The 24965-nt window shown below is 37.7% G+C and overlaps 1 protein-coding gene across 12 annotated transcripts in view; it reads right to left on the reverse strand.

The window, feature by feature from the left end:
* FBXW11 (F-box and WD repeat domain containing 11) overlaps positions 1-24965 on the reverse strand; it is a 130610-nt gene that overhangs the window by 40215 nt on the left and 65430 nt on the right. For 9 of the 12 annotated variants that reach the window (XM_082380862.1, XM_082380872.1, XM_082380873.1 and 6 more), the window contains 2 exons: positions 4877-4939; positions 1330-1555 (listed from right to left, as the gene is read on the reverse strand). In XM_082380862.1, the coding sequence (XP_082236988.1) occupies positions 1330-1555; positions 4877-4939 (289 nt within the window). The remainder of the gene's footprint in view (positions 1-1329; positions 1556-4876; positions 4940-24965) is intronic. The other 3 variants (XM_082380871.1, XM_082380864.1, XM_082380865.1) reach the window with 1 other exon arrangement.

Below are 24965 nucleotides of genomic sequence, written 5' to 3' on the forward strand. Positions count from 1 at the left end.
AAAAGAACACAGAGAGAAAAGAATTAACGAGTGACCAAAAATCAAAGAGGGGGACTTCCCTGGTGGCGCAGTGGTTAAGAATCCACCTGCCAATGCAGGGGACACAGGTTCAATCCCTGGTCTGGGAAGATCCCACATGCCACGGAGAAACTAAGCCCGTGCGCCACAACTACTGAGCCTGCGTTCTAGAGCCCTTGAGCCACAACTGCTGAGCCCGCGTGCCACAACTACTGAAGCCCACGCGCCTAGAGCCTGTGCTCTGCAACAAGAGAAGCCACCGCAATGAGAAGCCCGTGCACCGCAATGAAGAGTAGCCCCTGCTCGCCACAACTAGAGAAAGCCCGCACGCAGCAACGAAGACCCAACGCAGCCAAAAATAAATAAATAAATAACTTTAAAAAAAAAAATCAAAGGGGGATGAACAGGCAGAGCACAGCAGGTTTTTAGAGCAGTGAAACTGTTCTGTGTGACACTATAATGGTAGATACATGTCACTATTCATTTGTCAAAAGCCACAGAATGTACAACACCAAGAGTGAACCTTAAAGTATGTACTTTGAGTGATAGTGATGTGTCAGTGTAGGTTCATGTACTGTAACAAATGTACCACTCTAGTGTAGGATGTTGATAGCAGGGAGGCTGTGCTGGGGGTTGTTGTGGGTGAGGGGGAGGATATAGAAACTGTACTTTCTGCCCAATTTTGCTGTGAACCTAAAACTGTTGTAAAAGTAGTCTTTTTTTTTTTTTTTTAAACCAAAGTAAATTTAACTGGGGGGTGAGGAGGGAGAGAGAGAGAAAGGGAAAAGGGAGAGAAGAACACACTCATGCAGGGGTAGGACAGTGAGGGAGAGGATGCAGAAATAAGTTTTAAGAAATGTAATAAGACATGTTATCAATTTCCCCAATACTTTTCTGCCATTCCCTAAGTGTCACTTCAGATATAAATGAACATCTTAAATTTTGGGACACTTCCCAAACACTGTAGGAAAAATTGTCCCATATTACAAAAAAATACTTATAAAGGCAAAATGCAGATTCTATAGACACCACATCAAAATAAAAAGTACAGCATTAATTCACTAATGTAGCAATAGTATTGACCAATGATCAACACTATTAATCACAGAAACTGCCTACAGTTCCTAGATAGATGCTAAATTATAACTCCTCTTCAAGTACCACATATTAAAGTACAGTATGTGTCCCGAAGAAATGCTGTCTCACACTGTACTCATTCATTCATTTCACAAACACCTACTCGGGTCCGTCTAGGCTCTTGGGCTGGGCACTCTTCCACTTCTCAGCTTTTTAAAAAACAAGCATGGTTACCTGGTAAAGCGGTAATAAAGTCCCGCTGCAACATGGGCTTCAGGTAAGAGTTAATATGTCCATGCTGGTAATGACACATTCGTGAAATAAGGTGTTCCACAAATTCCACTTGATCTGATTCAGACCACTGGTCAAAATATTTAATACACAAGTCTTTTTCTTTTTGATAGTTTCCTTCTGATGGCCTCTTTCTGGAGACGATCACTGATGATGTTCCATTACTTATCTATTTTAGAAAAACAAAAAAGTAATTAGTTTGACAAGGAAAATAAATCTTAAGAGCATATCATCAGAAACATTTTTTTGCCCTGTGTATTTATTCTTAAAATGGCAGTTTTACCCTAAAGCCAAACTCACTCCTTTATTAATTAATTCAGGAAATAATTAAAAATGTATTCAGGGCCTATGTACTCGAATTAGTCACTAAAGTAATGATAAGTCAGAGTTCTATCTAAAGCTAAATGGTGTCTTAAATCATCATTCTCCAATGCTTATTCCAAAACCGTGCTGTTATCAGTTAACTAATGTTGGAGAAGACCATCTTAGAAAAACTGTTCAACTTGGCAAAGTGGCAACTGATTGATTATTGACAGTTTGTTTTCCTTCCTCAAAGTTGGAAGGTAAAGCTATATTCATCTATGCAAATAGTTCTCACACTTGTGCGTGCATCAGAATAACAAAAGAGCTTGTTAACACACAGACTGCCGCCGCGGAGGTTCTGATTCTACAGGTCTGGAGTAGAGCCTGAGCTCTTCCAGCAAGTCCTCAGGTGATGCTGATGCTGCTGGTCTAGAGACTGCACTTCAGGGACCTCACTCTGAAAACCACTGGTCTATGTAACGGAGAAATCAGAGAGCAATTCAATCTAAAAAGCTTCATTTTACCTAACAGTTTCAATCTCCTCCGTATTATTTCCAGGGCTGCTAACTGCTGACAAAATAGTTTACAGACTTTCACTCCCTCTTTCAGTCACCTACTCAGAAAGTGACCCAAGGTAAACCACATATGCCTGAAAAGTTCCTCATCTTATTTAGTTGGTTTATGGATATCCCACAGACTCCTATACTAATAGTTGCATCTCTCATCAAATCTACATGGTCCTTGCATAAAATCAGTATACTTTTTAAAAACTGAAACTACATACACTGCATCTGGACAACAATATCCAAAAAAATCTAAATCCCTAGACTGAAGCCACAACTGCTACTGATATTATGAGGCTCAGTAATTTCCCTGTTTACAAACAAAAGAACCTCAATACTTCTGTCAAACATTTGCCAAGCCATCTGTCCATCACCATTCTGAACGCCCCTTCATGTGTAACACTAGAAGGAATAACATATAAGAGAATTTTGAAAACTGAAGAGTTGCATCACAAACATCCATTAATTCCATTAGGAGCTTATTTCAGAAGTCTTACATGGGAAGAACCAAGAGCTTTTGTTATCAGTATATCCCCTAACTTAAAGTGAACTGAACCCATCCCAGAAAGAAGACATCCTTTGTAAATATCCAAAGGAGTCTTTGGCCTTCCTTGGTAAAATCTTAAAAATCCTTCATATCTGAAGTGAGTTCTTATGTCGACATTTAGAGGTATAAACCTGGAAGGCATTAATCTCCCACCTCACTTATCTTAACCACTTCCTTGTCTGAGAACGTTTTTTCCCTTATAATTTGGGTGAGGGAGAGCTCACTGACACCGGGCACCACCAGGGGGCAGCATTGAACAGAGATTTTTGACATTGCTTGTAGTAAAACATTCATTATCAAACAGAACCAAAAACATCAGCATTAAGAACAGTCAGATGAAGTAAAAATTCTTTGCTGTGGTGAACATCAGCTAGCATAAGGAGCACCTTTGCTACTTCTAAGCATAAGGATGTTCACCATAATGTTATAATAAAATTCAGAAAAAACTACCCAGTTACAGGCAACTGGTTAAAGTGAATTATAATACATCTACACAAAGTACTACAATGCAGCCATTAGAATTAGGTTTATAAAGTAAGATTTTAATAACAAGAGAACATGTTTATGAAATAGTATTAGGAACAAAAGAATTTTATATAGCATATGATCACAATAATTTGTGTGAAGGGGAACACGCCAAGAAAAAGTAAAGAATATAAATGAAAATGTTAAAAGTGCCTAATCTTGAGAGAGAAAGCTACATATTTTTTCCTTCCCCTTTTCTTTCTACATTTTTTTCATAATAACTTGCCAAAATAATTGCTTTCGTAACAAGTTAAATATAATTATGGTAACAACTTGAATTTGTGTAGTGCTTTACTATTTATAAAATACTTTCACACCCATTATCTCACTTGATAAACAAAAGGGTTATTATTTCATTTACAGAAGGGTTCCTAACCATCTAGCCTCCTTAGAGCATCGGTATACCATTAACTAGTTGACTGAAAGACAGATGAAAAAAAAAAAAAAAACCTGAAAGCTAAAGTGTTAAGAACCACTGTGAATTGAAAATCAGTAGTAAATTAAGAGAATCCTGTTGCAAATACCAGACGTGGAGGGAACAGAAGTCAGTCTGCACAAAGTTCCCCCTAAAATAACAGTATGTGCCCAATTCTACAGCACATTTTCCATTTCTATTTCTAACCACCTGCTTGGCCCAGAAAGATCTTCCTGGAATTGCACTGCTTTGTTTCTTTTCATCGTAAATTTGTTGGGGACACTTTATTCTTGCTAACGCCTTTGCTTCAAATCAAATGAACCCAGAGAATTTTTTTTTATCATTATTCTCTTCAGATTTAGATTTGTTTTGCCTTTAATTGTATCTTCACGAAGGGAAAAATTATGTGTACCATAATGGTTGATGAAAACACGAAATCATGAAACTTTATATGCTCTCCATCCCGCGCCTTACAAAAAAACTGGGGGATTGGAAGGAAAACTGGAAAACTAAAATAGAGCTAGGAGAGAAGGAAACTGAATTTAAAAGGAAAAGGCAAACAAATAGGAAATGGGAGAGAAGGGTGACGGTTGGGAGAAAAGGTCAGTGCATACACTGGTATGCGGCATGGTGCCATTCTGGTGACAAAGGACACCACCACTGTCCATCTTTGGCTTAGACAGTGGCCCCAGAGATGGAATATTTTGGGCTGCAGCCAACTTCAGAATCTTGGTGAGAATTCCTAAATTCTTTACTATTCATAATGACACTTCCCTAAGGAAAAGAAGATAAATTAGGGTGAATTCTTTTTTTTTTTTTTTTTATGTGGACCATTTTAAAAGTCTTCATTGAATTAGTTACAATATTGCTTCTGTTTTATGTCTTGGTTTTTTGGCCCTGAGGCATGTGGGCTCTTAGTTCCCCGACTAGGGATCGAACCCCCACCCCCTGCATTGGAAGGTGAAGTCTTAACCACTGGACCGCCAGGGAAGTCCCAGGGTGGATCCTGAAACTAGCAGAATTGCACAAAAGAAAACCAAAGTACTTGGCTCTTAGTTTCACTGAGGACAGGAGCTGAGGGAGCATCTTATCTACAGTAAGTCAATTGCTATCTTATCTGTGCGCCGTCATTCCTACCTGCCAAAGAGTATTTTTCTTTGGGGACTCATCTTCATTTTGATCCTCCATAACTGAAGTGTTCTAAGGGGGGAAAAACAGGTTATTTGAATTATGCCGAGTTTTGCAAATCCTAAATAACTACACCAAAATATAGTTTTGAAAACCCAAACTGGAGTGTACCAACACCAACCCAAGAGCTGTTTGGCTTGTGGCTAACACATGCCATTTTGGGTCAACAGGGGTGTTTTCATCTTTCATCAATCATTAGTTAGTGGTTGGACAAAAGTAAGCATGAAGTCTTTATGAAGGTTGGGTGTACTTAGAAAACAGGCTAAATTATGGGAGTGGGGCTGAAGCTCTACCTCAATCATCCCTGTTATTCTTTTAACCTGAAGAAAGAAGCCCCAGAGACCCACTAAGTTCCTGATGATTGCACAAAACATTTACTAGAATGTCTGCTATTCAGTAGCCCACCCCAGCCATCAGCAATTAGAAGTGACAAAGCCCTGGAAGCCCCCCTGCCTTTCTTTTTCCTCCCTTGATGGCCTTGTTTCTCTGGAATGGCTTTGCAATCTCCCCTAGCAAGCATGGTGGGTGCCCCAATCTTTTCCCTTAAGAGGAGGATGCTGTTAGCCAGCAACAATCTGGCTTGCCTTGGGAATGCATTAGCTTTTGATTTTTGTGTTTACTGCACAAAGAGGCACTGTGTATTCTTTCTGGTGACCTAGTCGCTCAATAGATGCCCATTAACTGGAGATTATACATGATTGGATTTTCCCTTTTGAAGCTCCTACCTAATAGCTAAATGGAAACTTAATGAGAAGGGGAAGTGGGAGAGTTGTGTTCTGAAAGGAATAACAACTCATTTATGGATAGCAGTCTCGCTAAGATTCCTTCCCAAACCTAAAATTCCAAGATTGGGGTACAAAATTTAAACTATAACATTTGTCCCATAGTATTAGTCAAAAAGATCCTATAGATCTATTTAAGTCATCAGTGTTTACAAGAGCTTGTTTACTGCCTATAGGGAATAAGCCTACCTCTCAAATTTTCCCTGTTTTTCCTTTATGTTCTTCAAGTTGTTAAATATTTGGGCATATACAGTATTTCCAAACACTCCATTTGAAAATACCCAACGTAGGTGATGGCAGAAGAATCACCACTGGACACTAGTGCTCTGCAGGTCTCACAGCAGGCTCTGATCAGATATGTAGAATGAGGGCTTCCCTAGTGGCACAGTGGTTAAGAATCTGCCTGCCAATGCAGGGGACACGGGTTCGAGCCCTGGTCCGGGAAGATCCCGCATGCCGCGGAGCAACTAAGCCCGTGCGCCGCAACTACTGAGCCTGCGCTCTAGAGCCCGCAAGCCACAACTACTGAAGCCCGCGCACCTAGAGCCTGCGCTCCACAACAAGAGAAGCCACCGCAATGAGAAAGCCTGCACACCACCACGAAGAGTAACCCCTGCTCTCAGCAACTAGAGAAAAAACCCGCGTACAGCAGCAAAGACCCAAGGCAGCCAAAATTTAAATAAATGAATAAAATAAAATAAATTTAAAAAAAAAGAAAGAGATGTAGAATGATATAGTAGAAAAGCCAAAGGCTTTGAAACCAAAGAGAGAAGTAGGAATCCAGATTTGGTCACTTAACTCTGTGTGTGTGTGTGTGTGTGTGTGTGTGTGTGTGTTTGAGAGAGAGAGGGAGGGAGGGAGGGAGAGAGGGAGAGAGGGAGAGAGAGAGAGAGAGAGAGAGAGAGAGAGAGAGAGATCGATCCTGAGCAAGTTGTTCTACCCATGGACAAACACAAACCACACAAAGTTGTGGGGATTGAGACTAGCAGCACAGTGCTCGGTGTATAGTGGGTATTCAAAAACTCTGTTTATGCCCTGCTTTGAAGATACTACTTTCCCCCAAGTGTTATCTTCTCATGCTTTTCTAACCTCAGACTTTGACAGAAAGACTCCAGATGGTTGCCTAATAGGGAAAACCCACTGGCTTCCTTGATAAAACCTTATAAGCCGCAGAACACCGAGGTCTGCAATGGGGAAGGGCGACAGGAGGGCAGGGCTCCATATGTTAAAGTCAACCATGACTAGAGAGGAAGGAAGTGCGTCCAAGTGTCCAAAGCAGGTCTAAAGTGGTGGCAGCAATAAATGATCCTGAATGGGAAAGGGGGGATGAAGAATAGGGAAACACAAGTAGTATTCCTCCCTCAAATTTTCCTTTTACTGCTATCTTGAAGGGCTTAGGGATTAATAAAGCTGGCAGGTTTCCTTAGGGGAATGAACAAAGTGGGAACAGTGACTCGGTATATCACCTGGATCTGACTGGTAGTTACAAAGGCATCCTTGCAACATCACAATGTCCTGGGTTCTGAGAGAGTGGCAAGAAGAAAGAATGGCTGGGAACACAGAGAGGTGAGCATGCCAAATGGAAGAGAGATGGGAAGTAAGTTCCTGCTCCCTCGTCTCCAGGCAGCCCAGGAAATGTGTGAAGGAGGTATATGTGCACAGGGTTTTGAACTCCAAACTTTTAAAACACAGGAGTCTGAATACACCAGAGCTATTCTGACGTAAGCTACCTCAATACTTTCCTCACTCAGGGAGGAAACAAAAAAACGTCAGAAGTTCCTGCAGACTACACAAGAAACAACCATCTTTCCAGTAAGAAAATTTAATTCTTCCTTTCAGTCATTCCAAAACAGAGAAATGGTGTTTATTTACATAGCTGAGAAGGAAACAACCCCTCTGATAAAAATAGCAACTACTCTCTTAAGGCTTGATGAAAGTGGATAAAGACATACAATTTAGTAAAACTGTATTTAATAGAGCCCTGTGGGGGCTGGAATACATATTTTTTTCAATTTCTCTTACAAAGCCTTCAGGAAAAGATGCCAAAGGGAAAACGCTGCCCTCGAGCTACACTGATCAGAGGATCATTTCCAAAGAGTAATCCAGGTGACACAAGAGATGCTCAGAGGAAAAAGGGTCCTGGGGTCTAGTTAAGTTTGACAAATGCTGCATGCTCACGTGTGTGCTCTCCCCTGCCACCCTTCTTCCTTTCCTACACACACACACCCCCCACAATGCACTTCGTTAAGATACTAAAGGCTCTGACATCTCATAATTTAAAAAATCAGGTTAGATTAGTTTAACACAGCTATCCCTAATTTGTTGGATATGGCCACCCCCCTTTTACACTCTCTCAATAAGAGCTCAGCACACTGGCAAACAGTGGACTAGGGCAGTAGCATGGCACAATTCCTTCCTCCTCCCACTTCACTACATGAATACTGCTGGGAGACAAAGGAAATGCCCACTTTTGGTAAACACAATATACACCTCTCCTATTCCTCAATATCTTATGTGGGGATAAGAATGGGTGGCAAGCATCGAAAATTCTAAGAGCCACAGGTTTTACTTTTTAGTCACTTTGACTGGGCTTCCCGGGTGGCACAGTGCTTGAGAACCCACCTCCCAATGCAGGGGACACGGGTTCGAGCCCTGGTCCAGGAAGATCCCACATGCTGTGGTACAACTAAGACCGTGCACCACAACTACTGAGCCTGCGCTCTAGAGCCCGTGAGCCACAACTACTGAAGCCCACAGTCCACAACTACTAAGGCCCGTGCACCTAGAGCCCATGCTCCACAACAAAAGAAGCCACCGCAATGAGAAGCCCGTGCATCACAATGAAGAGTAGCCCCCGCTCGCCCCAACTAGAGAAAAGCCTGCACACAGCAATGAAGACCCAGCGCAGCCAAAAATAAATAAATAAATAAATAATCATTTTGACTTTTATTCCTTAAAGGTTTAATAGACAAAAGGTCACAAGTTCAAGGGTGAGGTAAGAAAAAACAATGAGCCTTCCTTCCAGGAGAAAAGGAAGGTGGTTTCCTACATCCAAGCTCTCAGATGAAACCATGAGGTAAGCCAATCTGAGAGCTGAAATCCTCTTCTAAGTCTCCAACACTTCTGGGAAAGGAAAGTTCTTTGAAATACCAACCTGGCTTAATCACTTCCTACTCTTCTCATCATCATCTCTTTCCTCCTACACCTACCAAGAAGCATCACATGCAAACAAACAAAAAACGTAGACCTTCCTACTACCAATGGAAGATACCATTGAGGAAGCAGCAGCTAGACTCTAGGGCAGATCAACCTTAGTACTAGTGACATTTGGGGCCAGATTAATTCCGTGGTGTGGGGGGGTGGCTGTCCTGTACAATGTAGGATGTCAGGCAGCATCCCTGGCTTTTCCCTGCTAGTTGCCAGTAGCAACCCCTTCCCCTGCCCTAACTGTGATAACCAAAAATGTCTCCAGATTGCCAAATGTCAGGGGCGGGGATTGGGGGTGCGGGGCAACAAAACTGCCCCCTCCACTTGAGAGCCACTGCTCTAGGGGTGTGAGCTCCTAAACTCGCTTCCTTAGGAAAATAAACTAAAAATCACCGCCATCTCAGACCTGGCCTTTCTTTCTTTCTCTTCAGGCTTCTTTTCCTTTAACCCCTGTGACAGTATGTGATTTCTTCAAATACAGCCTGACCACACCATGGTCAAGTAATTCATAGAGTACATAGATATCTAAATTCTGGGGTAAATCCTGCTTGCCATTCAATGCCTATCCAGGAAAACTTGATATAAGGAGTTCTTTACTAGAGATCCATGGGCTTGGGGGTGTGGATGAGGGTGATAAATATCATGAAGTCATATATAAAAGTTACTGTGTATACAGTCCTCCAGAAAGAAGATCCAGAGCTTTCATTAGATCTCAAAGGTGTCCCAAATGTAATAAAACAGCAAAGCATGTCTTCGACCAAATAGGTGGCCAGGGTGGATGGAGCCTAGGTATACGTGTTTTGCTTTGCTTTAAAGTTCTCCAGGCAATTTCTATGTATGTCTCTGCTTTAAAATCACTGCTATGGCAAAATGATGTGGTCCATGTAGTACCACCATCCTAAGGAAATTGCACTGATACCGTCATGACAGACTCCATCCCAATATGTGCTTTTTCAGAACTACCAAATACCATGAGAATCTAATGCTTGTTCCTTCTCTTATAAAGCCTTCAGGAGAAGATGCCGAAGGGAAAATGATGCTCTCAAGCTACACTGATCAGAGGATAACTTCCAAAGAGTATTCCAGGTAACACAAGAGATGTTCAGAGAAAAAAGGGTTCTGAGGTCTAATTGAGTTTGACAAATGTGGTGCACTGCATGAGTGTTCCCCCCACTCCGCTCCCAGAGGTTACGATACACTTCATTAAGATACTAAAGGCTCTGTAACATCTCATAATTTAAAAATCAGGCTAGGTTAGTTTAACCTAGCTTTCCCAAGTTTGCCGGATATGGCCACCCCCCCTTTCACACTCTCTTAATAAGAGCTCAGCACATACTGGCAAACACAGGACTAGGGCAATAGAATGGCATGACTCCTTCCTCCTCCCAATTCACCGGACAAATACTTTGGGGGGGGGGGGCAGGGAGGGCCAAGGAAATGCCCACTTTGGTAAACACAATATATTCCTCTTCTATTTCCCCATCATCTTTCCCAGTCTGCTATATAGGGTTAGTCTGTGTAAAAGCACAGCAGGCTCTAAGCAGTGATATATCTTTGCCAGTAGGTGCCACCAACTAACACAGAATATATTTCACTGGAAAATTCCCTACTTTAAGAGTTATGTAAGAGGAATCAATTTCCTACTTTAAAAATCCTACAAATTCTGCATTTTGGCTTTCATGATGAGAAATGCTTATACAATGTAAGGTTTTCTTATCAAAAACATCTTTACTCCTGAGAGGAAGCAAAAACAAAAACAAAAACCTTACAAAGGATCTAGAAAACATGCGGGCATTTTGCCATTTTCTCGTGTTTTTAAATGTTTGGATTTAAGAAATTAAGGATAAGAGATACATTGTGCAAAATGTTATTAGATAACTTTAGTCTCTGTACTAGGCTTATTTCACACATTGTCTTTTTCTTAACATTTAAAAAAATTTATTTTATTGAAGTATAGCTGATTTACAATGTTGTGTTAATTTCTGCTGTACAGCAAAGTGATTCAGTTATACATATATATGCATTCTTTTTCATATTCTTTTCCATTATGATTTATCACAGGATGTTGAATAGAGTTCCCTGTGCTATAAAGTAGGCACACATTGTCTTTTAATCTTCAGAAAAAATATGTAAGTAGACATTCCAATTTTACAGAAGAAATTGAGGACCAGAGAAGTAAGTAACTGGCTCAGATCTAGGTCTGTTCTACTCAGAAATCAATGTACTTTCTATACAGAAAAATACAGCTCAGGTGTTTTCCAGCTGCTGGTTGTAGCCTATGAAATCAATTTAATGGGCTGTAACCAGCACTTTTAAAATAAAAAGTGAAATTGAATCCGGGCATTCCCCTGCCCACAAGGGTAAGCATAACAAAAAACACACAGAAAGGCTAAAAGCAATAAGCAAAAACATAAGAGGAAAATTCAAATTAAAAGGAAAGCAAAAGTCATTATTGCAAGGAGAGCAATATTCAAGTCAAACCACTGAATAACATAAAGAGCTTTAAAACTCTCTAAAAAGCAAAAATCTGTAAAGAGGATAATGTGTGCTTTTATATACTGAATAAAATTCCACAAAGTACAAAACAGTTAGAAATATTTTTTAAATTTTTTAAGCACCTTTTCATCTTCGACAGATCAAGCAGACCAACCAACAAACAACACTTGATTTTCCATGGAACGGAACAAAAAACTGATAGAGAATCCTAGGCCACAGAAGAAATCTCAAATACAGTTAGAAAGCAGGAAGAGATTATATACATTTGAGAGCAGGCCAAGCAGAAAAGTCTAGATTTAGTTTGCCAATTAATTATTGCTTGCATAAATTCCAAAGGTAAATACACGGAACAATGACTGGCACAGGCAAACCAAACACCTTTGAGTTGTTATTGTTAATGCCATCTTGGCCCCTAATCTAGCCTACAATTCTTCCCCCTTAAACCTAAATCTTACCAACACGTTGTTGGGAAATGAGATCAATGGAAAGCCAGAAGCATTCATTTGGAAAAAGAAGAGACAAGCTTGTCCAAAAAAGCAGCCCCTATCTCTCCTACCACTCTTGCAACTCAGAAGGAAGAAAGCCATGAATAAATACATCTATGCATACATGACTTTTTAATACAATGACTCCGGCCACCAGTAAGCACAACTTAATCAGAAACCTTCTCCTCCTCCACACAAACACTAAAATGTAGAAACAAACTAGCTGTTTTCTTTCTACAATATAATAAAACTAAAAAGTAATAAAAAATTTTAAATCCATTGGGAGTTTGACTGAAATCACTGCTACATGCTATTTCCAATGTAGTAAGTTTCCTTCCAACTTACCTAACCTGTAGTTCCACTCAAATTTTTAACAAGTATTTGGCTGCTATTAACATTACATGACAAGATTATACTAAGGTATCTGGAAGAATAAATATCAGAGAGTTTTTCTTCCTTTCCTCAACACCAATTATTTTTTTAAAAGAGGGGAATGCTTATGTTATTAGATATTAAAATTTTTCTTAAAAGCTATAATAATTAGTGTGGTACTAACAAAGCAAGACCAATGAAACAAAACAGGAAGTCGAGAAACAGATTCATTTACACTTATAATTTGTGTATGAGGAAGTTAGAACTTCAAATAGGGGAGAAAGGGATCATTTAAGGAAGTATTAAAAATAAAAGTTAAATGCTACCTCATGTCACATACCAATATATACTATGGATAAAAAGAATCAAGTGTGAAAAACTCTAAAACCATAAAATGACTAAAAGCAGCTACCAAACAGAAATAAAATTTAGATTTGACTAAAAAATTTTTTTAGCTCAGGAATGTTCATAATCAAATTTTAAAGACAAATACATTGGGGGAAATATTTTGGCATATGGTAAATAACTTACCATATAAAGATCTCTTATAAATTAGTTAGGAAACCAAAATTAATACTTTAATAGGCAAATAAGCAAAGAGTAACTACCAATATTGCAAAACAAGAAATTTAAATGGCTGTCAAAAATGAACATGTACATAACAAAGAAAGATGTAATTTTTCACCTATCAAATTAGTAACTTTATTTTTATATACTTTATAGGAATTGGGCTCTTTGGTAGGATTATAAATCGTTACCTTTCAGAGAGTATTTATCAACATATAACTTCAAAAATTACTACATAACACTGGACATAATTTAACTTACAGAAATTTATCCTAAGGAATTGTAGACCTACACAAAATTGTAGCTACAACAATTTATAACATAGAAAAATAGAAAACAATGTAAATGTCTAACAAGAGGGTTTGAACATCATTTAAATATATGATACAACAGGAGAAAATTTAAGTTCTTTCATAAAACTTTTCTATTGAAGCATAATACATATACATAACATACATATATAAATACATATATATACATATACACACACATATATTACACACACATAAACACATATGCTCATGTATATAAGGTCTAGATGTAAATTTTATTTCCTACTGTAAAAACACTGAAAACCCCTGGTTAAGGTATTAGAGTACAATGAATCCCATACTGCAAAACTTACCACCTTTTCAGTTTTCTTTCAGTTCTCCTAATTATATCAAACGATATTTTCATATCTCTCTAATACCTCCAATTGTCTGTTCTTAACAAAAAGAGCTGGTCTCCTGTTCAGTTTAATGTAACAAACAGTATCTGGCTAGAATTTCATTATAGGTTTTGTTTTTAACGGTATTTATTTTTACAGTAACCTATCTCAGTATGTTGCCATTATTTCATGGCAACTTACAGTGATGCATAAGTTGCAGTGATGCATAGTTCCCTTTTCTGATTTTTCAAAGAAAGCAGATTTTAAAAATATGTGAAGTAGAACAAAAGAACAAATGTTATGCATATATCAAAAGCTGTGAAGGCTGCAGTCACCTGTCTAAAACTGGTGAAATACTATCTAAAAAGAATAGTGACATGAAAAATGGTCTAAACTATATTAAATGGAAAAAAAAGCAAGTCAAAATATGTCTGTATGACCCCATCTTTACAAATAAAATTTTATCTATCAATCTATTTATTTATTTAGAAAAGCAACTAGAAAAAGTGTGTTAAAATGCTAACAATACTATCTCTAATTTTTATTTTCTTTTTCCTTATATAGCCCATCTAAATCTTCCTTAAAGACACATCTCTTTTCAACAACAATGAACAGTGATTTTTTTCAAAATGAAACTTAAAAAAGTAAAAGATCTACATCAAGACCCCAGATCTATATGCTCTAGTTTAAAGAAAGAGAAACTAGTCACTGAAACTTCCAGCAGAGTCAGATGCTGCTGCATGTCATCTGACCTCTCTATGCCTGTTTCCTGATCCATAAAACTGAAGTGAAAACAGGGCCTCCCTGACAGAAAATTTAAAAAGATAATCCTGGCACTTAATATGGGCTCCTTTAGCTCCATTATTTCAAATTTAACCTCCACAGGACAGAGGTGTTTGACTGTTTTATTCATTCTGTATTCTTAGCATTTAGAATAATTCCTGACACACTACTTAAGTACAGAAGTATAATAAATATCTACTAATAATATTATCTATAGTTATAACAATCTTCTTGTTAATTGTAAAGGCCAAAACTGTAATTTTGTTTCTGCTTACTCCTTTTCCATATTTTCCAAACTGTCTACAATGAGCAAGGATTCAAAATGTAGGGGAAGAAAAACATGCAACACCATTTCTGGTCCTCACAGAAAGTAGCAAGAAATAAAATCTATTTTCAGAAAGGCAGTCACCCTTATCGCCTCCAAAGTGTTCATTTACCTAGGTAAAAGAAGAACATCTCATTAATTATTTGACTGTTTAAAAAGGTCCAAAAGAAGCACAGACACAAGTCTGCTGGGTCTCCCTAAGAAAGCAGACAAGGAGTGGCAGCATGTGCACTTAAATGCTTCCTAGGGCTTAACACTTTGTAGAGAACTTTAAAGTAAAACTTGTAAAATGTTTCATATGCACTAAAGGAAGCCAGAAAAAGAAGGTGCTTTCGAAGCGGTAACAGAAGAATGGCCAACAGATCCTGAGTTGTGAAGAATGGCGGAAGGCATCAGTCTGCTGAAGTGTAAAGAGCAGGCCTTCAGAGCCAGGAGTCCCCAGTGCAAATCCCAGGCTCTGCCAATTACAAACTGTGACTTCCGGTAAGTCACTTGACTTCTCTCTCAGATTCGGTTTCCTCTTTTATAGGACAGGGATAATATTGCCTATGTTGCAGGAATAGAAATAACATGTGCAAAGTACCTACAACATAACATTGCTCAGAGGGGGAAAAATAATACACCAGAAAAACATTTTTACTCTTTTGCTTCTACTATAAATCATTTTAAAAGAAACATGAAAGCATCTATCAGTGATGTCAGGCAAAGCTAGAGAAATATCATCCCACATCACAATCATTTCTCATATTACTGTGTTCAAGGGTAACTTAACAGACTCAGCAAAGATTTCAAACATGAAATCTACCCAAGAAATTGTAAAGCAATGAATTATACTGAATAGTTATAATAAAAGTAGCTACCACTTATTGAGTACCCTTTAGAGATTATATCATTTAATGAAAACTGGGGAAAGAAAATCAAAACCACCAAAAACTTAAAAGTAAGAGATGATGAATGTAACACAATACCAATCAAAACTCCAGCAGGCTTTACCACCACCCCACCCACCCCACCCCACCCCTCCCCAGCAAAATGAGCTGATTTTAAAATTCATATGGAAATATACAGAGTGAAGGCAATCTGGAAGAACGAAGTAAGAGAATTTACACTACGAAATATCAAGATCTAAAATGTAGCTATTGTAACAAAGAGAGTGTTATATAGGAATAAAAGTAGACAAATTGATCAACAGAACAAAATAGCATCCAAACTCAGATTCACACATATGAGTTCACTTGACTAAACACTAAGGCAACACTTCAGTGCAGTGGAGAAAAATGCTCTTTTCAATAAAAGACCGTAGCAACCAGATATCCTTATATTTTGAGCCCCATTCTCTCACCAAGGGGGAAAAAAATCTATTCTAGATAGACTGCAGATCTAAATGTAAAAGGTAAGCTTTTAGAAGAAACCACAGAACATCTTCATGACCTTGGAATAGCTAAAGCTTTCGTAAACAGGACAAAGCAACTGCTAACCAGAAAGAAAAATCTGATAAATTGGATTATAATGAGGAATTTCTCTTCACTGAAAGCACCATTAAGAGACTGAAAAGAAGATTAAAATGTTCTAAAACTGATTTATGGTGATGGTACAACACTGAACTGCATACTTGAAATGGATGAATTTTATGATATGCAAAATATATCTCAATTTTTTTAAGGAATTAAATTTAAAAGAAAAAAGGCAACCCACAAAGTGAGAGATTGATTATATATCCAGAACATTAAAAAACAAACAAACCCTCACTTCAAATCAATAAGGAAAGCAAGCACATACACCCGCCCCCCCCCCCCCCCGCTAAAAAAAGGTGAAACACTTATACGAGCACTTCACAAAAGAAAATATCCAAATTAAGTTAAAAAATGAAAATTCAACCAAAGTGCTGTCATCCAGAGACAACCATTTGCATTTTGGAACACAGGTTGAAAACTATAGATATATAAAAGAAAACTGTTTGAAGCATGCTTTCCAGTAGAACTGCTTTTCACATGTGTCATAGATATCTTTCCATGTCACTGTAGACCTTTATTTTCATTTTTAATGCCAACAGTTTACATCATCTTATAATTTATTTACTCAATACAGGTAAGTAATGAACATCTAAACTTTTTACTGTCACATGCAACACTACAATTAACCTTTATGCCTACTTTGAATAACTGGCTCTTTCGATCAAATTCCTAGGATTGGTGAATCCATGAGAATGTGTATTTAATAAATGGATGTCTGAACAGAATTTAATTTCCTTTGTTTAATCATTTCTTTTCATCAGAATAGACTTCATATTACAAGTTATTAAATCTAATGGTCAATTCTCACTGCTCACATTTCTGGACCTATCAACAAGATTGAGCATTCCCTCCTTCGTGATATACCTCAATCACTTGGCTTCCAGGACTCTGCATTCACCTAGTTCATTCACCACAAGAAACGTTAAAGATTTTCAGACAGAAGAAAAATGAAACCAGAAGAAAACTTGATTCTAATGAAGGGATGCAGAGATAAATGAAGAGAAAAATGGTAAAAATGACAATATTTATAAAATAATTTTTTCCTTTTTAAATTTCTTTAAAATATGATTGACTACCTGAGAAGTTCAAAATGCCGCTGAATGATATTAAACAAACCACAAATAAATGGAAAGGCATCTTTTAGCCATGAATTTCAAGACTTAATATTGTTAAGATGTCAATACTACCCAAAGCAATCTACAGATTCAATGCAATCCCTATCAAAATTCCAACAGAATGTTTTGCAGATAGAGGAAAGCCCATTCTAAAATTCATACAGAATCTCAAGGGACTCCGAATAGCCGAAGTAATCTTGAAAAACAACATTGGCGGCCTCACATTTTCTGATTTCAAAACTTATTACAAAGCTATAGTACTCGAAACAGCATGGTACTGGCATAAAGACAGACATACAGACCAACTGCAGTAGAGAGCCCAGAAATAAATCCTCACATACAAGGTCAAATGATTTTTGACAAAGGTACCAAGATCATTCTATGGGGAAAGAACAGTCTTCTCAGCAAACACTATTGGAAAAACTAGATATACACATGCCAAAGAATAAAGTTGGGCCCTTACCTGGTAACATATATAAAAATTAACTCAAAATGGGTCAAAGATCCAAATGTAAGAGCTAAAACTGCAAACCTCTTAGAAGAAAAGATAAAGGAAAAGCTTCATGACATTGGATTTGGCAATGATTTCCTGCACATGATACCAAAAGCACAGGCAACAAACATAAAAATATATAAATCAGACTATATCAAAATTTAAAACTGCTGTGCATCAAAGAGTACAATCAAAAGAGTGAAAAGGCAACCTATGAAATGGGAAAAAATATTTGCAAGTCATATATCTGATAAGGGATTAAGATCCAGAATATATAAAGAACTCCTACAACTAAACAGCAAAAACAAACAAACTGATTCAAAATGGGCAAAAGACTTGAATAGACACTTCTCCAAGAAGATATACTAATGGCCAAAAAGCTTATGAAAAGATACTCAACATCACTAATGATTAAGGAAATGCCAATCAAAACCACTATGAGATATCACCTCACACCTATCAGAATGACTACTATCAAAAAATCAGAAAATAACAAGTGCTGACAAGGATGTGGAGAAACTGGAACCCTTGTACATTGCTGATAGGAATGTAAAATGGTATAGCTGCTATGGAAAACTGAATGGTGGTTCCTCAAAAAATTAAAAATAGAATTACCACATGATCCAGCAAGACCACTTCTGGGTCTATATCCAAAAGAATTAAAAGAAGGGTCTCAAAGAAATATTTATACACTTATGTTCATATAGCAGCATTATTCACAATAGCCAAAACGTGGAAACAACCCAAATGTCCATTGAAGAATGAAATGCTAAACAAAATACTGTATAAACATGCAGTAGAATATTATTCAGCCTTAAGAAGAAAGGAAATTCTTATACATGCTATAACGTGGATGAATCTTAAGGACATTATGCTAAGTGAAATAAGTCAGTTATAAAAAGACAAATACTGTACAATTCCACTTATGTGCAGTATCTAGAACAGTCAGATTCATAGGAACAGAAAGTAGAATGGTTGTGCCTGCTTTGCCAGGGGAAATGAGAAGTGGTTATTTAATGAATAGGAAAAAGTTCTCAAGATTGGTTGCAATGCATAACATTGTATAACATTACTGAACTATATACTTAAAAACAGTTAAAAATGGTAAAATGTATGCTGTATTTTACCACAGTTTTTAAAAAACCTTTTTAAGTGTTGACTGAAAATGACTTTACCAATATTTTCTTTCAGTTTTATTGAGATATAACTGACATATAGCAATGTGTAAGTTTAAGTGTACAGCATAATGATTTGACTTATATACATCATGAAATGATTACCACAATAAGTTTAGTGAAAATCCATCATCTCATACAAAATAAAGGAAAAAGAAAAAATATTTTTTCCTTGTGATGAGAACTCTCAGGATTTACTCTCTTAACCACTTGCATATATAACATACAGCAGTGTTAATTATATTAATCATGTTATAATTACATTCCTAGTACTTACTTATCTTATAACTGGCAGTCTGTACCTTTTGACCACTGGCAGTTTGTACCTTTTGACCACATTCTCCCTCTCCATACCCTTGCCTCTGGTAACCACAAATCTGATCATGTTTTCTGTAAGTCTGTTTGTTTGTTTTTAAGTATAACTGACCTACAACACTAAAAATAAGTAAATAAACAGCTTCTGAAGTTATGCATTTATACACATACATATGACTCAGTAGTTAAAGCAAAAATAATAACAACATATAATGGAGTTTATAGCCTTTGTAGAAATAAAATGTAAGACAACAATAGCACCAAGGAGGGGAGGAAGGAAGGGGAAGTATTGAATATATAGATGTAAGTTCTTTCTTCCACATACGTGAAGCAGTATCTTATCATTTCAAGACAGGCTGTGACAAGTTAAAGGCATGAACTGTAAACCCTACAACAACCATGAGAAAAAAAATTAAGCAATAGAGGTTTAACTAATAAGCCAATGGTAAAGATGAAAATGGAATCACTCAAAAACTAAATTAATCCAAAAGAAGGCAGAAAAATAGTGTAAAAAGGGAATAAAGAGCAGGTGGGACAAATAGAAAACAATAACAAGGGGGTAGATTTAACACCAAACATCTTAATAATTAGTTAAATGTAAGTGGTCAAAATACCCAAATAAAAGACAGAGACTGTGGAATTGGAGATAACTATATGCTATCTACAAGAAACCCACTTTAAACACAAAGGAACACTGGCTAAACCTAAAAGGACAGAAAAAGATAAATAACGTCCAATGACTAATCAAAGGACATCTAGAGTGGCTATGTTATTATTGAACAAAATAGATTTTAGAAGAAGGAATGTAACCAGGGATGAAGTAACATATTTTCATAATGTTAAAGGGATCAATTTATTAAAACAATATAATAATCCTAAATGTATATGGCCTTGGCTAACAGTTTTAAAATACATGTCGGGGAGAAAACAATAACATACTCAAAGGAGAAAAAGACAAACCCAAATTTATATTTGGACACTTCAACACTCCTCTCTTAGTTATGCATACAACAAGTAGACAGAAAAGAGTAAAGATATGCAGGGCATGAATAACACCATCAGCTAACTTAACCTGACATTTATAGAACACTCTGCCCAACAAGGGAACACATTCTTTCCAAGTACAGACCAAACATTCAACAAGATAAGTGCTATTCTAGGCCATAAAACAGGTTTCAATAAATTTAAAACGACTGAAATCATGCAAAATATGTACTGAGATGACAAAGAATTAATCCAAAATTAATCTAACAGAAAATCCCTAAATGTTTGGAAACTAAACAATGCATTACTAAACAACACATGGGTCAAAAAAGAAATCACAAGGAAAATTAGAAAATACTGTGAAGTAAATGAAAATGAAAACTCAACATATTAAACACTGTGGGATATAACTAAAGTGGTGCTTAGAGAGACTGACAGCATTAAATGCATGTATTAGAAAAGAAAAAAATGGTCTTCAAAGCAATAATCTAAGCTTCCCCCATAAAAAAACTAGAAAATTAGTGAATTAAACCCAAAATAAGCAGCAGGAAGGAAACAATAAAGATGAAATTCAAAATTAGTACACTAGAAAACAGAAAAACAATAAGGGAAAAAAATTAGTGAAACCAAAAGTCATGTCTTTGAAACAATCAACAAAATTGACAAACTTCTAGCTAGACTGATAAGGAGAAAATTATATAAGAATCATTTCCAATCTCAGAAATAAAAGTGGGAACATGAATACAGATCCTATAAACATTAAAGGAAAACAAGGAAATATTACAAATTTGTACTAATACATTTCACAACTCAGATAAGAGGGACAAAGTCCTTAAAAGATACACAAATACTCACACAAGAAGAAATGGAAAACCTCAATAGCCCTATAGCTATAAAAGAAACTGGTTTCAGTGGTGAATTTTATTTAGTATTTAAGGAAGAAACAGTATCAATTCTATATAAACTCTTCCAAAGAGCAGATGAAAAGGGAACATCCCCAACTATATTTTGAGGTCAGATTACCTTGATAACAAACATCTGCCAATGACCAGTCCCTTCCATCAGGAAACTTGCACAAGCCTCTTAGATAGCGTCATCCACCAGAGGGCAGACAGCAGAAGCAAGAAGAACTACAATCCTGCAGCCTGTGGAGCAAAAACCACATTCACAAAAAGACAGACGAGATGAAAAGGCAGAGGGATATGTACCAGATGAAGGAACAAGATAAAACCCTAGAAGAACAACTAAATGAAGTGGAGATAGGCAACCTTCCAGAAAAAGAATTCAGAATAATGATAGTGAAGATGATCCAGGACCTCGGAAAAAGAATGGAGGCAAAGATTGAGAAGATGCAAGAAATGTTTAACAAAGATCTAGAAGAATTAAAGAACACACAAACAGAGATGACCAATACAATAACTGAAATGAAAACTACACTAGAAGGAATCAATAGCAGAATAACTGAGGCAGAAGAACGGATAAGTGACCTGGAAGACAGAATGGTGGAATTCACTGCTGCGGAACAGACTAAAGAAAAAAGAATGAAAAGAAATGAAGACAGCCTAAGAGACCTCTGGGACAACATTAAACGCAACAACATTTGTATTATAGGGTCCCAGAAGGAGAAGAGAGAAAGAAAGGACCCAAGAAAATATTTGAAGAGATTATAGTTGAAAACTTCCCTAACATGGGAAAGGAAAGAGCCACCCAAGTCCAGGAAGTACAGGGTCCCATACAGAATAAACCCAAGGAGAAACACGCTGAGACACACAGTAATCAAACTGGCAAAAATTAAAGACAAACAAAAATTATTGAAAGCAGCAAGGGATAAATGACAAAAAAAATACAAGGGAGGAGATTAACCAAGATGGCGGAGTAGAAGGACGTGCTCTCACTCCCTCTTGCAAGAGCACCAGAATTACAACTGGCTGCTGGACAATCATCGACAGGAAGACACTGGACTTCACCAAGGAGGATACCCCCACGTCCAAGGACAGAGGAGAAGCCACAGTGAGACGGTAGGAGGGGCACAATCACAGTAAAATCAAATCCCATAACTGCTGGGTGGGTGACTCACAGACTGGCGAACACTTATACCACAGAAGTCCACCCACTGGAGTGAAGGTTCTGAGCCCCATGTCAGGCTTCCCAACCTGGGGGTCCGGCAACGGGAGGAGGAATTCATAGAAAATCAGACTTTGAAGCCTAGTGGGAATTGATTGCAGGACTTCGACAGGACTGGGGGAAACAGAGACCCCACTCTTGGAGGGCGCACACGGAATAGTGTGCGCATCGGGACCTGGGGGAAGGAGCAGTGACCCTGGGGGAGACTGAACCAGACCTACCTGCTAGTGTTGGAGGGTCTCCTGCAGAGGTGGGGAGTGGCTCTGTTTCACCGTGGGGACAAGGACACTGGCAGTGGAGGTTCTGGGAAGTACTCCTTGGCATGAGCCCTCCCAGAGTCTGCCATGAGCCCCACCAAAGAGCCCAGGTAGGCTCCAGTGTTGGGTTGCCTCAGGCAAAACAACCAACAGGGAGGGAACCCAGCCCCACCCATCAACAGTCAAGTGGATTAAAGTTTTATGGAGCTCTGACCGCCACAGCAACAGTCAGCTCTACCCACCACCAGAGCCTCCCATCAAGCCTCTTAGAGAGCCTCAACCACCAGAGGACAGACAGTAGAAGCAAGAAAAACGACAATCCTGAAGCCTGTGGAACAAAAACCACATTTACAGAAAGACAGACAAGATGAAAAGGCACAAGGCTATGTACCAGATGAAGGAACAAGAAAAAACCCCAGAAAAACAACTAAATGAAGTGGAGATAGGCAACCTTCCAGAAAAAGAATTCAGAATAATGATAGTGAAGATGATCCAGGACCTCGGAATAAGAATGGAGGCAAAGATTGAGAAGATGCAAGAAATGATTAACAAAGACCTAGAAGAATTAAAGAACAAACAAACAGAGATGACCAATACAATAACTGAAATGAAAACTACACTAGAAGGAATCAATAGCAGAATAACTGAGGCAGAAGAACGGATAAGTGACCTGGAAGACAGAATGGTGGAATTCACTGCTGCGGAACAGACTAAAGAAAAAAGAATGAAAAGAAATGAAGACAGCCTAAGAGACCTCTGGGACAACATTAAACGCAACAACATTCGCATTATAGGGGTCCCAGAAGGAGAAGAGAGAGAGAAAGGACCAGAGAAAATATTTGAAGAGATTATAGTCGAAAACTTCCCTAACATGGGAAAGGAAATAGCCACCCGAGTCCAGGAAGCGCAGAGAATCCCATACAGGATAAACCCAAGGAGAAACACGCCGAGACACATAGTAATCAAAGTGGCAAAAATTAAAGACAAAGAAAAATTCTTGAAAGCAGCAAGGGAAAAACGACAAATAACATACAAGGGAAACTCAGAAAGAAACTCAGCAGAAACTCTACAAGCCAGAAGGGAGTGGCATGATATACTTAAAGTGATGAAAGGGAAGAACATACAACCAAGATTACTCTACCCGGCAAGGATCTCATTCAGATTCGATGGAGAAATCAAAAGCTTTACAGACAAGCAAAAGCTAAGAGAATTCAGCACCACCAAACCAGCTCTACAACAAATGCTAAAGGAACTTCTCTAAGTGGGAAACACAAGAGAAGAAAAGGACCTACAAAAACAAACCCAAAACAATTAAGAAAATGGTCATAGGAACATACATATCGATAATTACCTTAAACGTCAATGGATTAAATGCTCCAACCAAAAGACACAGGCTTGCTGAATGGATACAAAAACAAGACCCATATATATGCTGTCTACAAGAGACCCACTTCAGACCTAGGGACACATACAGACTGAAAGTGAGGGGATGGAAAAAGATATTCCATGCAAACGGAAATCAAAAGAAAGCTGGAGTAGCTATACTCATATCAGATAAAATAGACTTTAAAATAAAGAATGTTACAAGAGACAAGGAAGGACACTACATAATGATCAAGGGATCAATCCAAGAAGAAGATATAACAATTATAAATATATATGCACCCAACATAGGAGCATCTCAATACATAAGGCAACTGCTAACAGCTATAAAAGAAGAAATCAACAGTAACACAATATTACTGGGGGACTTTAACACCTCAGTTACACCAATGGAAAGATCATCCAAAATGAAAATAAATAAGGAAACAGAAGCTTTAAATGACACACTAGACCAGACAGATTTAATTGATATTTATAGGACATTCCATCCAAAACCAGCAGATTACACGTTCTTCTCAAGTGCGCACGGAACATTCTCCAGGATAGATCACACCTTGGGTCACAAATCAAGCCTCAGTAAATTTAAGAAAATTGAAATCATATCAAGCATCTTTTCTGACCACAACGCTATGAGATTAGAAATGAACTACAGGGGAAAAAAACGTAAAAAACACAAACACATGGAGGATAAACAATACGTTACTAAATAATCAAGAGATCACTGAAGAAATCAAAGAGGAAATCAAAAAATACCTAGAGACAAATGACAATGAAAACACGATGATCCAAAACCTATGGGATGCGGCAAAAGCAGTTCTAAGAGGGAAGTGTATAGCTATACAAGCCTACCTCAAGAAACAAGAAAAATCTCAAATAAACAATCTAACCTTACACCTAAAGGAACTAGAGAAAGAAGAACAAACAAAACCCAAAGTTAGCAGAAGGAAAGAAATCATAAAGAGCAGAGCAGAAATAAATGAAACAGAAACAAAGAAAACAATGACAAAGATCA

This window comes from Balaenoptera borealis (assembly GCF_965194805.1).
Source record: "Balaenoptera borealis genome assembly, chromosome: 2".
Lineage (NCBI taxonomy): Eukaryota > Metazoa > Chordata > Mammalia > Artiodactyla > Balaenopteridae > Balaenoptera > Balaenoptera borealis.